The sequence below is a fragment of the Hesperophylax consimilis genome, chromosome 1, assembly GCF_061612785.1.
Source record: "Hesperophylax consimilis isolate HC1 chromosome 1, BYU_Hcon_1.0, whole genome shotgun sequence".
Taxonomy (NCBI): Eukaryota; Metazoa; Arthropoda; class Insecta; order Trichoptera; family Limnephilidae; genus Hesperophylax; species Hesperophylax consimilis.
Genome location: NC_142836.1, coordinates 24096070 through 24116059, shown reverse-complemented (window position 1 = coordinate 24116059; position 19990 = coordinate 24096070). Strand labels below are relative to the sequence as shown.

Genomic DNA, 19990 nt, shown 5'->3' with positions numbered 1-19990 from the left:
GAATGTACTTAAATAAGAGAACCTCGCCAAATTCATACGTGAGTTTTTTCACTTTTTAACTTAATTGATTGAGTGATCCCGTTCTCCATGAACTAAAGTGAATTATTCTTGAACAAAGTAAAACTATTAATGAGTTAGTAAACCGTGTAAATTACATTGAAGCGATATTGAATCAGCAAGTTTCAAATATAAGCAACGACAAAAATGTAGGACTACCTACACAGCCCGCCGATGGGCTGACGTGACGGCCCCCCGTACCACTCCCGCTTACACGTCTACTGAAACTGTCACTAAAAAGGGAATGCAGACTAGATCGGCTACCAGAGCAAAAGATAAAGCATCAAGTCAATTTGAAGCTGTCTTTTTCAGCGACGCTATCCTCAGGACAAAGTCGTCGATGTCATTCAATCCAGTTTCCGAGCCTGAATCGGAATCAGCTCCGTCAAATAAAGAAGGATGGATGAATGTCAAACATAAAAAAACAGACAACGGACGGTTAAGAACCTGATTGTCAGTAACTCTGATAAGACTTCGAATGTCTAAATATTTCCAAGGAGAGATTAAAGAATATCATTGTATCTAGGATACAACGTTGGATGATATCCGGGCACATCTGGAGAAGAACAAAATAACGAAATGTGAGATACAGAAATTCATTGCTAATTCTCAAGAATATGCGTAGGAGTAACGGAAGATCAGTACGATAAACGTTTGCAGGAAGATGTATAGCCACGAGGAGTACCAGTAAGACAATACTGGTATTTAAAACCGAGAGGAAATCTAGATGACAACCAAAACGGGTCAAAACAAAACGAAGGTGCAGATATGAAATGACTAGTGAACCCACTTAAAATGAGTTCTCTCCCTTACACCATTTATTATCAAAATATGCTAGTATTGAGATCCAAGGCTGACGATTTTCTACAAAGTTAAGTGTAACCATACCTTATATTACTCTCAGAGACATGGCCTAGTGACAGCATTCACAATTGTTAACTTTTCGATCAACGATACATGTCTTCAGAAAGGACAGAACCTCGGGTCACTCAAGAGGAGGAGGTGAAATTCTTGGGCACTTGAAAAGGAAATACAAGTATCACGGAAACTTGACACCGCACCGGATAAGTAAGGACGGGTTGTTTCGGAGAATTTGAACAATTCATCGAATTTCAGCGTTCATTTTCAAGTTCTGTGAAAGGTTTTTTAAAGTTCTGTTTTAGTTTCAGTTTTGTCAAGCAACTAGCCTTTAATGATATAATAACAGAACTTGAAGAGGACTTTCACAGAACCCGAAAATGAACGTTGAAATTTGATGAATTGTTCAAATTCTCCGAAACAACCCGTCCTAAGAGATTGGGAAATGTTTTGTGTTCTGAGATCTAAAATCAAACTTTGCGTAAATATAGCTTTTAAAGATTATTTAAAGAATTTCAAAAATAATGTCAAGAATGATCCAAATTCTTTCCGGAAATTTGTATCCTAAAAGAGGAAAGTTGGTGGGTTTCTAATTCAGGGAATGGACGTACTAATATTTCCGATATTCCAGAAGCATTTGCATAATACTTTAAGTCAGTCTAAAAAATGCCGAATTTGACTCATATGCTCCTGGTGGTTACACATCATTGGCCCAAAATGTTGACATTTTAAGTGTAAATAAAATTTTTAGACGCAATTTCGCAAGAAATGTTATATTTATTGTAAAAATATGTAAAATCACAAAATGAAATATGATCTTGTTTATATAAGTTTATATTCAAATGTAGAAACTAACTCAATAAATAATAAAAAAAAAAATAAAATAAAAAAATCTTCTTCTTTTTATTCTGAAAGGATGTGCCGAGCCAATGTTACCTCTCTTACATATCCTTAATATTTCTCTTAACTTCTTCCTTGTTCGAAATTCCCTGAACGATGGAAAATCTCGAAGGTTACGCCCTTACACAAAATCCAGTATCGGTATTCGGTATAAAACTACAGACCTGTGGCGATTCTTTCGGCACCAGCCAAGCTATTTGAACTTATCATACAAAAACTCATTTGTTGTAAGGTTGAACCTTTTCTCATAAAATAGCAGCATGGGTTTACAGAGGACAGATCTACAACAACTAACTTAATGGTGTTTACGGATTAGGTCTCAAATATTTTGGACAACGATGAACAAGTTGTCGTTTCGTATACTGATTTTGCGAAAGATTTTGACAATTTAATTTTACCAAACCAACTTTGAAGGTACACCCACCCTGTCCCACCCCGGTATATGTGACTTATGGTCACCCCTTCGGAGCTCTCGCATGAATCTAATTTTTTTGAATAAAAGGCCCTACAATTTATATAAATGAAGCTAGGCCTTCAAAGTCCCCGCATACGGTGTTATGAAGCGGTATGCAAGCGCTTACAAGTACTAAACTAAGGACAACACAGAAAAATAAACAACAAAAAAATCAAGATTAAGTGTCAGGCAGATAGTTGGTGGAGGGTACCCACACTCCAGTACCTGTAAACACATAAAAGTAAAATAAACAATAGAGTGAAGGGGGAGTTTCGCCGAACCACGACTGGCAGTCCTGTTGAGAAATTGGTGGTGGTTGGGGCGACTGGTGCAGGTCAGGACTTCCACACCCCTTACCCGACCACCCGGTGGTGCCCTGAAGATAAGTATTGGAAAAAGAGGGATAAAACCCTAAAGAACCTAGGGGAAAGAAGCGTCAGGAGGTCGGAGGCAGGGTGGAGGTTACCCCAGCCCGCACAGTCACCCCTCTGACCACCAACGCTCATCAGGGGTGGCGCAGGTGATTGGCGGAGTCTCCCGGTAAGAAAAAATAATAAGAAGCTCCAGTCGTGCATGCGGGGACGAGGCCCGTTATCCAACCCCTAATGGGGAAAATAAACAAAACAAAACAGACAACGGAGTTCAGTTCTCGCCTGTAAACTCGTTGCTGTTACTAAAAAAAAAGAAAAGAAAACCGGAAAAAATACATGTAAAAAGAAGAGAAAATAAGAGGAAAAATGAAAAACAATAATCAATCCAAAAAGTGCCACATAAGGGCAACGGTAAAGAAGTAAAAACAAAAGTAAAGGTGTAAAAATAAGATCTGCATGGTCTGTAAAGAGGACAGTAAGTATTGAATAAGATAACAAAGTAAAGTAAGAGAGATAATTAGTAAACACAGATATATAAGAGTGCTTACAGTGTCTGTAAAAAGAAAAACAGTGTGTTAACCTTAGACAGGGAAAAAGAAACATATGAAAAGAAAACAGAAAATAAGAATTAAAAAGTACAAGACAAGTTAATTAAAAAAAAAAACAAAATATAAACGAATGGAAATCATCTGCAACAGCTGGTACAGTAAAAAAAAGAAATAAGATAAGAATAATAAAATAAGAAAAACAGAATAGCATATACAATAATAAAAGAGTTGTAAAATAATAAGTCATGGAGCAGGAGCAGTACACCGGGGGTTCCCAATTATTACACTAGTCAACGACTCTAAGCACAGGCCATCTCTCAACCCAGATCCTAGTAAACTTCCTCAAACATTCGAAATTCACACTGTTAGAAACAAGATCGGTGTTCCACACCGGTCTAATGGGGACATTCAGACCGTCTATCATTTCGTCTCTGGCATCCTTCAAAATCTCACAGTGCCACAGAATGTGCTCGGCCGACTGGTAATTATTGCCACAAGCGCAATTGGGGTGGGTGGACAGGGCAAGGCTGTGAAGCCTTCCCCTGAATTCCTCATGTCCTGAAAGGAGCTGCGTAACGTGATGGTCCAGTTTGAGGAAGGCCCCTTCCATTCTGAGTTTAACTGAAGGGAAGAAGGAACCAAACCAACTGGAAAAATTTGGTTTATCACACTGACTGCTTTTGTTCTTCCACAATTATTTGTCTAATAGAAAATAATACGTAGTTTACGGACAGGCCGCTTCCAAACCTTACCTCAAAAATTATGGGGTCCCTCAGGGATCTAATTAAGGACCTCTATTATTTTCTATGTTTATTAATATCGCTGTTCATAAAATGTGTCATTTTTTTGTTATTTGCTTACGATATTAAATTGTGTACAGGGAAAAATACGAAAGAGGACTCTATTCGTTTAGAATTCGATATCGACGGCAAAGTAGAGTAGAGTGATCGAAATAAACTTTACATTACTTTTACAACGGTAAGTGTACAATAATGTGCTTTACAAGGGCTGTACTTTAAAACATATTTCTAACGAAGGATTTGGGAATCACTTTTGACACGCGCCTGACTTTTCGTTCTCATATCGATTTGGTGTAATCTGCAACACAAAATATTTTTGTAATACGGCAGTCATAAAAATCCTTTGTTTTACTCTAGTTCGTAGCATTCTCAAGAATGGGTCGGTAATTTGGGAACCCGAAGTTGCCATACACTCAAATAATATAGAAAGGTGAAAAAAAGTTTATGTACCCACCTATACATGCGAGAATGGCTAATAGAATGATATTAGAGAATGATGCTAGAGAATATATATAGGGTATCTTAACAAACGGATTGTAATCTTTTGAGCACAGATGTCAGTTGCGAATGCTGTAATTGTTCTACCGGCATTTTAATGGAAGATGTTTCGAAGAATTAGCGCCATTGAACCCTTAGGCACCGGTGCATAGTTGGAGAACATACAAAACACACGCCCAACATTTGTACACGGTTATTTTTTGTCATATATTCGAATGGATCACTTTGGAAAGTTCCGTAAATGCACAATTTATTGTTTTAAATAAATAATTTGTTAAATAACACACGTGAATCTATTAAAATTTACTTGCGCATGCCGGAATTTGAACCCGCGACCCCCGGATTGCTAGTCGAGAGCCTTGACCACGGAGACCGTCATTAATATATATTATAAAATATACCACATTCCTACAGTTGAAAAACTATATTATATTTTGTTTTTATGTGAATACCGCACAGAAGTCTCAACTGCTCTCAACCTCTTCTAGCCGTTTGGCGCCAGAGAGACTATGGCATTTACAATTGGGATATGTTGGGAGGCTGAAGGTAGTAGGAAAGGGAAGTATATGAGGAAGAGGAAGTTGAACGGACCCGTGAGGGAACCACGGATCTACCGGGGACGGCGTGGAATCCAGGGAACCATGTCAATAATATAAACTGTTCAATGCGCATACATGAACACACACTCACGCATACATACATACACTATATACTACACTTACAAGATATTACAAAAAACATCATAGGTACCCAACATGAAATATCTAATTCCTGTAAATTGTTTCATCACTGTACTGTTTCTTTCTATACTATCAAATAAATAAACCAACTTCCTTCAGAGATAGACATGTTTCAGTCAAACTTCAATGGATTCAAAATTATAATAAGTATAATAACACGATGATGCATCGCAACCGATTTAATAAATGTATATAATAAAATACATAATCACATACCTAGATTGTACTCGTAGGTATGTGATTAACTATAATTGTAAATTTTATTGGAATCTGTTTTGCACAAATAAAAAATAAATAAAGAAAAGAAATGTCATCGCACACGAGTTGGCTACGCCGATTGCAATTTCGTATAGTATCAATAAAACTAATATCAAAAACACTTACTTATTGACGATAATTAATTAATCTCGTAATCAATGGCGGGAGTGCTCAATTTAGGCATAGATAAAAACGATTTTATCAGATTTCATTAAATTTGATATCTTTCACACGTATCGTTACAGATTCATGTCCAAATATTTCATTAAGGGATTCACATTTTGTGATATATCTTTATTTAGCTCATTGGTGTAATTTATTGCGTGTAGAACTGGTAGCAACTTCCAGAACTAACAACATACAGGGTTTCCAATAAGAGGTGTTATTTTGATATTCAATCGTAAAAGATCAATGGTTTCGTTGCTTGTGTGGCACGTAGCGCCGTCTTGTTGAAAGTAAACGTTGTCCAGATCAATACCATCTAATTCCGTGAAAAATCATTAATCATCTCTCAATAGCGCAATCCATTCACCGTAACTGTTGCTCCAGCCTCATTTTCAAAAAAGTAAAGTCCAATGACTCCGCCGGACCATAAACCGCACCAAACAGTCACACGTTGAAGAAAGAGAGGCTTTTCAACAATAACTCTTGGGTTTTCCGAGCTCCATATGCGACAATTTTGCTTGTTGACGAAGCCCCCGAGGTGGAAATGGGCCTCATCACTCAAGATGATTTACGTTTGATTCACTCAAGTGAATTTTGATAATTTCAATGCTTTGTTGAAGCGTGTATCGTTCCATTTTTATTAATGGCATAGTTTCTACTTGTCAAATGTCAAAAAATGACAGCTTCAAAAGTAACATCTACCGAAATAGCGGGCTATTCAAAATAACACCTCTTATTGGAAAACCTTGTATTATTCGGAATTCAAATTGAAAACACTACGTATGTTTTCCTTGGACATAGTGGACCAGGGTTGAGCCTAAAACATCTTTATATATAGGGTGTTCCGTGAGCAACGGATCAAACGAAGTTGGGTAATGGGGGAAGTAATACCTATGCACTCAAAATAACCGGATGTGTAGTGGTCCGATTCTTAACCCCTTCAATGTTGTATTGATTAATGTTTTTCTTAAAATGTCCAGAATGCCATCCGAAAAAAAATGTGATTAGGAATATTTTTCTTACAATTTTTTTTTAAGAAATTAAAAAATTCCTGGGTCACGAATAACTTTTACAACAATCAGCCACTGACTGGTCACAAGTTAACAACATAAAATTATGTTGTTAAATTATGTATCTATTTAATGAAAGTAGTTTTATGAACTCCGTATCAATATTAGAATAGTAAATGTAGTTCTTGGTAACATCATAATATTTTTTAAATAAAACCTAGCATACGAAAGTTTAACCACAACCAAAAACACTAGAATGATTGAAGCTTAAAGTTTCTTACATGTTAGGAGGTGGTCAACATTTTTTCAATAAAATGGAAAGTTATGTGCAATCAAAATGACCAAACATGTGGTGGTAAGCAAAAGAGAAAAGGTTTTGCGCATTCCTCACTCATTTCAGAAAAATTATAATTTATTCCTGGAACCTTTTTTAATGTTGCACCTGATTACGCGTTCCATTTGCTCTTATGGTAGGTGCAACACTGGCTTATAATTTTTAGATGTAAAATATTCAGATATTTAATTTTGTAAGTTGTGACAAAGGAGAAATTTCCATATTATCTTGTTGGAAGATGGAAGTGATTGTGCACAATAATATTGTGCACTGGCTACCTTCATCTTTGGGTAGTGCTTATGTCTAGTAATATTGTGCACTGGCTACCTTCTACTTTGGGTAGTGATTGTTTACAGTAATATTGTGCAATGGTTACCTTCATCTTTGGGAAGTGTTTTGGTGTACAGTAATATTGTGCACTGGCTACCTTCGTGTTTGGGTAGTGATTGTTTACAGTAATATTGTGCACTGGCTACCTTCATCTTTGGGAAGTGTTTGTGTACAGAAATATTGTGTACTGGCTACCTTCGTGTTTGGGTAGTGATTGTTTTCAGTAATATTGTGCACTGGCTACCTTCATGTTTAGGAAGTGTTTTTGTACAGTAATATTGTGCACTGGCCACCTTCATCTTTGGGTAGTGATTGTTTACAGTAATATTTTGCACTGGCTACGTTCGTCTTTGATCTAATCCATGTATATTTTATTATTATGATGTACGACAAATGACTTTAAGCGATAATACCTTAGATTCTCGTGATTCTACAAAGCCATCCAACCAAAGATATCTACATCGTGTTATTTTACAGAAAATCTATTAGAAACATTTTTTAAAGGAAGTAGCGCAACACGGCATAATACGCCAAAGATAAATCAGGATAAAATATGTTTAAATATATCTACTTAATTGTTCATATCAATATCCGTAAATACAATTTGTTGAAGATGAACTGTTATCAAGTCAAGATAGTAATCGTTGTTAACACATCTATAATTGATTGTTCGTCTTATCTACATCGACGCAATGTTTAGTCGCAAAGCCGCCGATGCAGTGATGCCAACCAAACAGGAAGTTGATGTAATGGCAGTTTATTCATTGTTAAATATTATCACATCATTATATGTATATTCAGAATCGGCGTTTGTTGATCTAAATCCCCAAGAATATATTTAAAGAAAATGAAACATAAAAAATGATATTGCACCCACCATTAAAAACGGTATAAGAATATCAGTTACGATCACTGTTTTGCCGGAAACACGTATTTGGATAATACAACTGTGAACATAGGTACTCTAAAGAGATATAAATTAAAACAAATTACGGATACATTACGAGAAATAAGGATATTAATTATAAGAAATAAGGCCACAAACCATAAAAGGTCAATCTTCCAAGGTATTCCAGAATAAACCCTTGGGTGTAGTACCAGCATTAGGAATATTCCATTCACCGAATAAGGTAAATCTTCCAAGGTATGTCAGAATAAAATCTTGGGTGTAGTACGAGCACTAGGCTAGCTTTAGACTTGTAAGTTTTTTCGTAAATTTACGACTTCTAGCCAATGGGCGTATTGGATTTTCAAAATGCAATATGCCCATTAGCTAGAAGTCGTAAATTTACGAAAAAACTTACAAGTCTAAAGCTAGCCTTAGGAATATTCGATTCACCGCATAAGTTCAATCTTCCAAGGGGTTTCTGGAAACTTTGTTTCGAAAAATTTTATTTTCATTATTTTGAAAACAGTATTTTATAAACACAGCCGATACTTCATACTTCAAGGGGATGCACATTACAATAAATCATTGTTATTATTTATTTATTTGTAAGAAAAAAACAGCTTATTTGTTTAGTTAACAAGTTTAAACAAATATTTTTTACCTATTTTTGCCTACAACGGTCAAAAAGCTGGTACTTACACACTATTTGTGTAATTAATTAAAGTTAAGCCAAAAAAGGTTCTTATGCTAAAGTTGCTTAGAGATGGGAGTTTTTTTTATTTTTTATTGTTGATACATTTTTTTTACAATATTTCATATTTCAATTTAGTAATGTTGGCCTCACTGGGTTGTTTACCCGTGCTGAGGCCCCCATTTTATAATTTAAGAATTTATACATTTAAAAAAAAAATAAAAGAAAAACAACATTAAAATAAAGATAAATTTAAAATAAAAAATAAAGATTAAAAATTAAAATATAATTATAACACTAAAAGAAAAATATCAAAAGAGAATGTAAATCGGCATTTATAATGATATATGTGTTTGTGCGTGTTGCGTGTTTTATATATTTTTTTTTTGTGTTGCGTGTATATGTTTTATTCTTTTATGTTATAGTATTTTGGTAATATTGTCTTTTTGTTCTTTAATCCATTTTTTATTTTGTGTTTGAATTTATTTTTATTTTCGAAAAAAGTTAGTATTATTATAGTTATTTTTTTTTTTTAGTTATATTGTGTCTTAACCCTTCCAGCGTTTTAGGGTCGTATATGACCGTGTAAAAAGTATTTTTACATGCAGAAATACGTAATTGTTTTGAGGTTAGAAACAGAAATAAATTCTCTCTAGTTTTTCTCAAATATTTGTACTGGATGCCATTTATAAAATCCTAAAAATAGCCAAAATCAATTAAATATATTTCGTGTTGCTATTGTAACAAAATTCTTAACATAGTTAATGATTATTTTTTATTACATGAATGAGATGAAACTGAAGTTACAGTTTTCTGAAAAATATCTAACATACAAAACGAATGTGATTTCGAAATATCGATTTCTCTCAATTTTTCTACGATTGGAGTAAAAAATTAAGTGAAAATGACGATAGTGTTTTTGACAACATTTTTCACGCTTGAAATTAAAATTTTATTATTTATAAATAGTAATGCGTACACCGGAAAGATAATTTTATTTAGTTTCTAAAACAGTATTTATTTTTACGGAAAATTTAAAAATAAGATTTATATATGTATATGATGCATTAAAAACAGACAGCAAACATTGAAAACTGAATAAATGTGTCGAAGAACTTAACTATTTTTAGGTTAGGTGGAGAGGAAGAGGAATATAGGACACGGATTGAAGATGCTCCCGATACGTTTCGTACACATGTATTATTTTATGATCGTACGCGTTACTTCTGTATATTATATCTGTAGATTATAGTACGAGCAAAGGATATTGCACTAACTATAGAAAGCTAAAGTTAAGCTTCCAAACTTCCCGAAAGAGTTTTGGTAAAAAATATATATTATTTGGAAACCGGTTTTTGGATGATCTAAACTATAAGGGGGAAATATTCAAAGTGTAACCATTTAAAACAGATTAGTGACACAAAAAAAAACAGATAAACTAATAGGTTATGTTATGCCAGGTTAGGTTCAGCGACGGTTAGGTTGAGACCTAGACAAACAAGGCTGATGCCTATGGCAGCAATTTTTAGGGGGGCGGCAGGTAGCCAAAATTGTAGTGATTATGTATATGTATGATGTAAATGGTTAACCTATTACCTATACATGTAAGTAGTCATAAAAAATATGATTAAGTACCTATTTCAAGGCTTCCAAAAAACTGGGAGTCTTGTATAAGGTTAGTAGATTCTTAATAGTGAACAGTTGATAACTGGGAGTCTTGTATATGGTTAGTAGATTCTTCAATAGTTAACAGTTGCTAAATGAGAGTCTTGTTTGGGTTTGTAGATTCTTCAATAGTGAACAGTTGCTAACTGGGAGTTTTTTTATAGGGTTAGTAGATTCTTCAAAAGTAAACAATTGCTAACCTTGTCAAAATCTCATATACGCCCAAAAATTGAATTTGGTAGCCATCTCTGGGCTGGAGTCCCCGAAATACTTGATAAATCTTCTTGGTTCTGTGCAAAGGAGGGCCGTTTGATTTACAATACATTTTTAACAGACCGATTGCCATCTCTAAGGCACAGACGCAAGTGGGCATGCTGAGTCGGTTCTACAGGTATTTTAATGGTGTCTGCTTTGGGGAGCTAGCATTACTGATATCCTGTGCACCGATGCGAAACTAGACGGTCACGAGCGAAACACCCGTTCACAGTTGATATTGGCTTCATGAGAACGGGTCGATTCTTCGACTCGTTTTCGTGTAAGTCGGCTCGCATGTAAACCAAGCTACCGCCACTCGTTTTTCCTTCTTCATATAATCCGGGCCCATTAATAAATTCCTCTCTAGAGCCCCTACCTTAACCCGACTTAGTCGTTAAACTGTACAAACAGGGGCGCTCTTGTGAGCTTACATAGAAAAGTAATGCTTACATACCCAAACATTAAAATTACTCACATAGAAATATGTGAAATGTGTGCCAATAAAGTCAACTAAAAAGAATATTTAAGTATTTTTATTTCTGAAGATGGGAGCGGCAAAACCCCAAACACGGCTCTGGATAGATTAGGCGTATTGTCACTTTTCTTCAATGTTCTGTTTCGTCGTGGAACCGATTAAAACTCATATATAGAACGAGTATTCGACATGTTTCACTCACCGTAGAAAGCGATCTTCTGGCAGTTCATGGGGGCATAGGCCTGTCCATGCGGTGGGGCCAACAGGTCTCCGCCCAGATGGGCCCCGATGCCCCCGAGGCCCCCCAGGGCCTTACCCAGCTCGCGGCTTGAGGCGAGCATCACGTCTGGGGTGCATTCCTGCAAAATAAATGCATGAGCACATTAAAAAAATATATATGTACATTTTTATTTTAAATGTACATTTACAGCAATTATAATAAAAAAACATAAAGGTACATTTTACGATGTTGAATAACCATTTTTAAAATTTTCAACGCTCTATTTAAAATTATCTAAATCAGAGATCAGGGTACAATTACCAATGGTAGGTTAGTTATGCATCTCGGAATAATTAAAGTGCTGTGATCAAAAGCAATTTTCGTTCCAAAATGCATCAAACAACTTTCTCAAAATACTTTTTCCACGATTTTCTGATGATTATCTTAAAACCTAAAACGTTTTTACTAGTAGGTACTGCGTCAAAATGGTTCCATGATATTTCATCAAAGTGAGAATTAAACACACTTTTAAAAAGTAATAAAGAGTTATTAAAAGAGATGAAACAAAAACTAGGTTAAATAGTTACCTATGCAACTTATTTAACCTAGTTTTTGTTTCATCACTTTTCACTACTTTTTATCACTTTTTGTGGGTGTGTTGAACTGTCATTTTGATGAGATACCTGGTCACTATCAAGCACACACGCTTTTCATCAAACCTGGGATGCGTGCTCCCTTAAACTAGAACAACATTCGCTCAGCGACAATTCTGGTTCATCGCTCTTAAAATATACAATGCAGTGAACACCGATAAAAAGCAAATAATTCTATGTTCCTTTTTATTGGTTATTTGAAAGGGGACAAGCTTTTTTAAAGAATACATTAGTTCCTAACACTGTTTTAAAAAAAGTTTAAACTCTATCATCTGTTTTGTTACATTGCTAAATTCAGATGTGACAATGTGATAAGTACGTACCACGATTAACCTATGTTAAAGAAAAAAATATTACTGTTGATATTTTTATTTCTATTTTCTTTAAAATATATTTTTATCAATCAGTTAAACCTTTATTTTCATTTGGAATATTGTTTCTATAGTAAAAAGTATTTTTTTGTTTTACCATAACACGTCCTATTCCATTATGTTTTATTATTTGATCTACAAAATATTATTTTGTTATTCTTACATAATGATTATCATAATACGGACATGGGCCTAGAATGGTAGTTTTGAAAATCACCATAATTGTTCAAAATTTATAAAATAAAAATACAAAAAGTTACACAATTCCGATAAAAAAAATTGTGTCATCTCTATGGCAAATACAGTACGTATTTACGAAGGCATGTACCAAACGTCCCAGTTTTGAAGAGTGGAGGCGTATGGTCAATGGTCAATGGTGAGGATGGGAGAAGCACCCATAGCAGTAAGCGCCAGCACAATATTTCAAATCCTTTGAATTAATCCGATTGTAATTTTGCTTTTAAAACTGCTGTTATAACCCAAACTCCTCAGAAGTAGGCTGCGAGTCACTATTGATTATTCCACACTGTCTTCTGAAAGATGTGTTCCTGTTATTGGCAAAAGTAAGCTTCTCAGAGAACGAGAGAAAACAAGAAAAAATATTTTGGCAAAAGACATAGTTTTCCTAATCTCTGCAATATACAGGGTGTCCGGGGGTAAAGTGCACTAACTTCGGGAGGGGATTCTACATGGTGGTGGAATTAAAACAAGATAAATAACATTTTTTCCATCCTTTTATTTTCCCCTACAAACAATTCAACTTTTTTTACCTTAAAAGGTTGAAATTCGAAAAAAATTACTAAAGATCATGTAGAATCAACCCCCCCTCCAAGAACCCTGTATTTTGATGGCTGGGAAGATAAATATTAATTTTCACCAAAAGGGGGGGGGGGGGTAAACATTACAGAAAATTACTGATAGAAATGAATATTACATTGATAAAAGAGCCGGACTCGACGTAGGTATTTATATTTATATTGCGCCAAAATCATTTATATAGTTTATTTTTGTAGGAATAAAACCATTTGAACCTTTGTTGGCTATTGGGTAAAACGGATCGAACGTGATCGTTGGAAAAATTAGGGGTATAATGCGTTTACATGAAAAACGTTTGGATAAACCATTACAATGGATAATTTGGCTGCTCATAAACGAGTTTATTTTTAAAGAAAGACAAACACTCCAGGCTTACGAATAACCTGACAATATTTGAAAATCTCCTACCACCACCAAGATACGCGGAAAATGTTGCTTTTGTTGTGATGGAGAACTTAGCCAGCCGAGGAATTGAACACGCTACGCCTAGGTGGAACACAAATGCAACTTAGCCTCCGACCGGTAGCAATAATATATAATGATAAAATTTAAAAAAAACTGTGAAAAAATACAGTTTTATCTGAATTATTAACACGAAACAGAGTTGATTGGGTACAGATAATATACAAATGTTAAATGCAGTTACGGTGAAAAGATTTAGGCAACAAATCTCCAGAAAAAAATTCTCACCCTAGATGGCTACGTGTGCTAACCGAATTCTTTGTGTTTCGACGGAAATTGCTTCAAAAAAGTTAAAATTTTAGCATTTTGTTAACCGACTTGGTTCAGCATTGAAACCCAACCAACTTGTAAAGATGGAGCACACGTGGCAATAAATTTCAATTTAGGAAACGCTAGATACTAAAAACTATAATAATTGATCATGTCATAGAAAAAAAAGCTTCTTCTCACACCGCGAGAATTTGGTACTGATCAACTAAGAAATCAAGAAAAGCAAGGCTGTTCCAACTTCAAAAGATGAATCGCAATCATACTAGGTACCACGACTTAAAAATGTGCAGAAAAATGTAACAAAAATCCAAGACATATGTCTGATAAAGATCTTCAATTATTATTATAGCACAGGTAAATTGTAACGGTTGGAAAATAAGTACCCCGTTATAATAAATATTTTGATATAGCGAAACCTACCTTATGACTGGTAACACTCATTAACAGCTGTTCCGATGGTTGCTTAGGATAAGTACTGCGGAGCAAGCGGGATTCAGGGGACAGTGATTGCAATAATATGGACTGACGGAAGGAGCTCGACGTGTTGGCGATCAGCACGAGTGCGTGAGCTTTTCATCATTCATTAATGATTTATAGACTTTGTTTACGATAAATATAAAATTGTTTTCTTCTTTCTGTATGAAACTGGCACCCATTTTTAATTAATAGCCTAATGATTTTTACAGCATTATTCATCGTGTATGTTCTACCCACATTTACGTTTAACATTAAATCACCATGACTTGCTTTTTACAATCAACCCACTAATTCTTATTCGAGATTAGTCACGCTCTGAGATTACCCTTTGTTTTAATTTTGTCTCATGCTGGAGTATTTATAATTTCTGAACAATAAATTAGATTCACTGGATTTTTATAGAACTTTTATTTATGATGAACGACCTTATACATAAAACTTTTAACATAATGTTAATTGTTACATTGACGTCCAACGTGCTATGCCCAAATTAATTTTAAACCATTACAATGGCGCCCAACGATTAATATTTAATTACGACTAATATTTACGAAATTACCTTTTCCACGTCTGCAATGTTTTACCCAAGCAGTTGAAAGAGCTGTGAAGACTGTTACTGAAGCCACCAGTACTTTATGTACAAAGTCTGCAATGTTATATCCAAGCAGTTGAAAGAGCTGTGAAGACTGTTACTGAAGCCTCGAGTACTTTATGTACAAAGTTTGTAATGTTATACCCAAGCAGTTGAAAGAGACTGTGACTGAAGCCTCGAGTACTTTATGTACAAAGTTTGCAATGTTATACCCAAGCAGTTGAAAGAGACTGTGACTGAAGCCTCGAGTACTTTATGTACAAAGTTTGTAATGTTATACCCAAGCAGTTGAAAGAGACTGTGACTGAAGCCTCGAGTACTTTATGTACAAAGTTTGTAATGTTATATCCAAGCAGTTGAAAGAGACTGTGACTGAAGCCTCGAGTACTTTATGTACAAAGTTTGTAATGTTGTACCCAAGCAGTTGAAAGAGACTGTGACTGAAGCCTCGAGTACTTTATGTACAAAGTTTGTAATGTTATACCCAAGCAGTTGAAAGAGACTGTGACTGAAGCCTCGAGTACTTTATGTACAAAGTTTGTAATGTTATACCTAAGCAGTTGAAAGAGACTGTGACTGAAGCCTCGAGTACTTAATGTACAAGGTCTGCGAGGGAAGGTCTTACTAAAAATGCAATTGACAGTGACAAGGATTTTTTTGCTGTTTGAATATAATGCCTTTACAGTATTTGGATTCAAATCACATATTTTATTAATATTTTATTGATGTTTATAAATAAATCGAAATACTCCCTATGTTATAAGTTTTATTGAAAAATATATATATTTGGAATGTCTTGTCAAACGACTTTTTAAGATTTAAGGAGGGTCGGTTTTTCTGTATTATGTAAAATTCCAGAGGTAAAAGATGATTTCAAAATATTACAATAACAAAAAATTGGTCATCACCACAGACATAGGAATTATCATATGTCTATGGTCATCACTAATAAATACGCAGATCAAATGCTGGGGAAAGAAAATACGCAGACAGTCGTGACCCACCTTACCATATATACGCCTCAGAGATCTTATTCATAATGCGTTCAGTCTACTTTTATCCTTCCCATAAATGGTTCATATCTTACTGCAATCAGGGTTGTTACCAAAACTCCATTGTCGCAGAGTTATTTATTCTGATGTGGCTATTTTTGGAAGTTATTCGGAAAATGATTATTACTGAAATCGTAAAAAAAATCTTTTGTAAAATTATATTACTTTCGTGTATCTAATATTTTCATAATTATTCAAGTGTTTAATTATGGTTGGTTGCGATGCGCCAAAGCGAAAACAAAACGGAAGTCAAAACAACACTTTACGACGTCACTGGTGTAGATAAATAATTATTATTCTACAAATCCTTTTATATTCCCAACGATGTGACTGATAATCAAATATCGATAAAAAAATGAATCCACAAAAACTACTCGAGCGCCCCTTCCGACTGCTGATGTAAGTAATTATTTTGAAAAGCGGTTTGATTCTCAGCTACATTATATATGATTTTTGGCGAATTATTTTTCATTACCTTGAAAATATGAATAATATGGCAGTAACAGTACAGTTGTCATTATATACTTATATAAATAGAAAACTGGTGGATTGAGACAGAGCCATCTGTTGTTAAAATAATTTTTTAAATCCTGTAAAAATATGGTATTGAGCCTATTCCGGCGGGAAACTGAAATCATTATTTTATGCACAACATCGTGGAAAATTGGTAGTTACGACTTAGAGACATCTATTGACAAAAGTTGTTAACCTATGTTATTCTACGTTCGTTGGCTAACTACAACAATAATGACTTGGTATTATAATAATAATTACGATTACTCTGTATTTATGTACCGTTTGAACAAGTTTGCATAAAAATACACACGAACTTTAGTTTTTTGACAATAGGAGGAATTAAAAATATTATCTTGACTTGCCCCATTCGGTGAAAAACCAAACTAAAAAATATTTATTTGTAGGTATGTAAAGTAGGTGGTATTAGGACGAAATTACTGCACAAAGAATTTTCCCAACGGGAGTAAAGTGATTTTTCCTGGATGAAAAGTAGCCTATGTCACTTTTCCGTCCTAACAATGAAAAAAATCACGTCGATCTTTCGCTCGGTTGCGAAAAGAGGACAAACAAACAAACACATTTTTGCATTTATAATAATAGTTAGGATTACCGATGCAGATTAACAAAATGGCAACCAAAATGTTTATTTAATTACAAAGTAATATAGAGCTGTATATTTGTAGGTAGGTACAAAGTTTAAAAAGTTTTTTCAAAATCAACATGAATTTTAACCTAAAAACTGACAACCTAATCACTGTAGGTAGTATAACGAATTTTACTTTTATTATTTCCACTCGAGCGATTTTTGGCAAATTATGCCAAGTTTGCAAAAACGTTTTGAGCGATCGTTTGCCATTATGTGCCAAATTTATAGAACCTAAAAATGTGAGATAAACGCTGAAATCTAGGTGGATTCATTGGCCTCAGACCGCAGAAAACATTTTCATATATTTCAATATTAATATTTTGAGAATGTTATTAATTAAATAATATGGTAAATGTATATATATATTTATTTATTTATTTATTGCATCTCACTATACATAAAACACGTTTTTTTTTCTCATAAAAATCAACCTCACTAGGACTGAGCCTGTATCGAGGTTAACAATTTACATTATAGTGAAGCAAACATAAGAGTAATCACAAACATAAAGTAATTCTACATACAAACACAAAACATTTCAAAATTAAAGAAAAAATAAGTATTAGATGTGTTACCAGATGGGTAATTTGACAGTATATTGTAACAATATTTGAACCATACATAACTAATCATTAATCATTATTCAAAAGAAGAAGCAAAGTAGATAATAAAGACAGATAGGGTGACATTCAGTTTTTAGTAAATGGGACTTATATAAAATCTTATTATTTAAGAAAGGACAAGGATGAAAAAATATTAAGACAATCGTCTGTCAATACAAAAATCTTAATTAACTTTTTAAATTTAACTAAGGAATTGGTAGACTTAATATGATTTGGAAGAATATTAAACATAAGTGGTGCCTGATATAAATAATTTCTTTGACCAAAAGAAGTTTTAGTATGTACAGCCACAAAGTTCAATGTAGAGCTAATTCTAGTTGTCCGCATTTGTTGTGTTCTTTCAGCAAATTTAATATTGATAAAAAATCGACAAAGCATTTGAGTGATATATAGCTGTTTTATAGACATAACATTACATTCCTTATAAAGTAGGTTGGATGGATAACAGAATTTTTTTTTTGTACATTACTTTAAGGATCAATTTTTGAGTAATATTAAGTGGTTCAACATTGGAATTTAGACATGATCCCCAGCATACTATGTTATAAGAAAGTTGAGATTGGACTAAGGCAAAATAGACAGTTTTTAATTTCTCTTTGTCCAATATGTGTCGAAGTTCTTTAAAAATAAATGTAAGTCTCCTGATATTCTTTGTTAACATATCGATATGGTCATTCCATTTAAAAAATTTATCAATCTTTACACCTAGATACATGATACAATCTACACTTTCCAAGGGGTGGCAATTACAATTTAGCAGACAATTATGTTTAATTAGATTATGAGTGTCAGAAGGCTGACTTTTTGATGATATACTAAATGTCACATATTTAGTTTTTATTGTATTTAAAGTTAAGATGTTATTATTCAGCCAACTCTTTACTGCTCTTAATCCTAAGTCACATTTGTTAAAAGTATCTCTCCAGGTTTTACCCTAAAATATTAAAGCAGTATCGTCTGCGAAACTAACAATGTTACCTGGAATATCTATATTACACAAATCATTAATGTAGATTAAAAACAATATTGGTCCAAGCACACTACCTTGCGGAACCCCAAAAAGAGATTGGTTTGCTATTGCTTAAATGATTATTTATCTCCACTTGTTGCGTTCTATCATTTAGATAGGATGTGAACCAGCCTAGTGCTGTACTATGAATGCCAAGAGAAGATAATTTTTTGAGGAGTAATCCATGGGACACCGTATCAAAAACCTTTGATAGATCTAAGAGCACAGCCAAAGCTTTGTTTCCAAAGTCTAACGCACTAGTGACTTTGGACAATACCCTCAACACTGCATCACTTGTTCCTATATTCTCTCTGAAACCAAACTGATTGCTAGAGAGAATATTATATGTTTCTAAGAATGATACCAATCTCGACTTAGCCAATCTCTCTATTACTTTTGAAAGAGTATTGAGTAAGGATATAGGTCTGTAATTATTGACATCTAGACGATCTCCACCTTTAAAAAGGGGAATTACTTTAGCTTTCTTACAATGAGAAGGGGACATCCCACTCTCGAAGCTAATATTTACAAGGTGAGATATGGGACCATCTAATTCGGATACATGCATTTTATACACCATAACTCTTAAAGTATCAATACCGCACGAGAAAGACATTTTTTAAATCATTTATCACATTTGTGACTTCAGAAATGCTAGTTGGTTTAAAATAAAAATTGTCCCCTGTAACGTGATGTTCAGATTTAAAATCATTTACAAGACACATCTCACTAGTTTTATTAGCACTGCACAAATTATTAGCGAAGCTTGGACCAGTGTCACTGAAGAAGTTATTTATATGATTAGTAATTGTATTTGGACTCTCTTCCATTGAAGTAATAATATTATTAATTTTCAATTTTTTATGGTAGTTTGTTCCTTTTGTAGGTTGATAGCCTCCTTTATAATCTTCCACTGTTGTTTAATGTTACCATTGACTTCATCCAATTTTCTTCTGTAGTATGCTTGTTTTGTTGTTCGTATTAT

The 19990-nt window shown here is 34.1% G+C and overlaps 1 protein-coding gene across 1 annotated transcript in view; it reads right to left on the bottom strand.

Moving 5' to 3' along the window:
* The window catches only part of LOC149426496 (uncharacterized), an 88524-nt gene that overhangs the window by 29090 nt on the left and 39444 nt on the right, over positions 1-19990 (bottom strand). The window contains exon 4 of the mRNA XM_089631436.1: positions 11501-11657. Within this exon, the coding sequence (XP_089487562.1) occupies positions 11501-11657 (157 nt within the window). The remainder of the gene's footprint in view (positions 1-11500; positions 11658-19990) is intronic.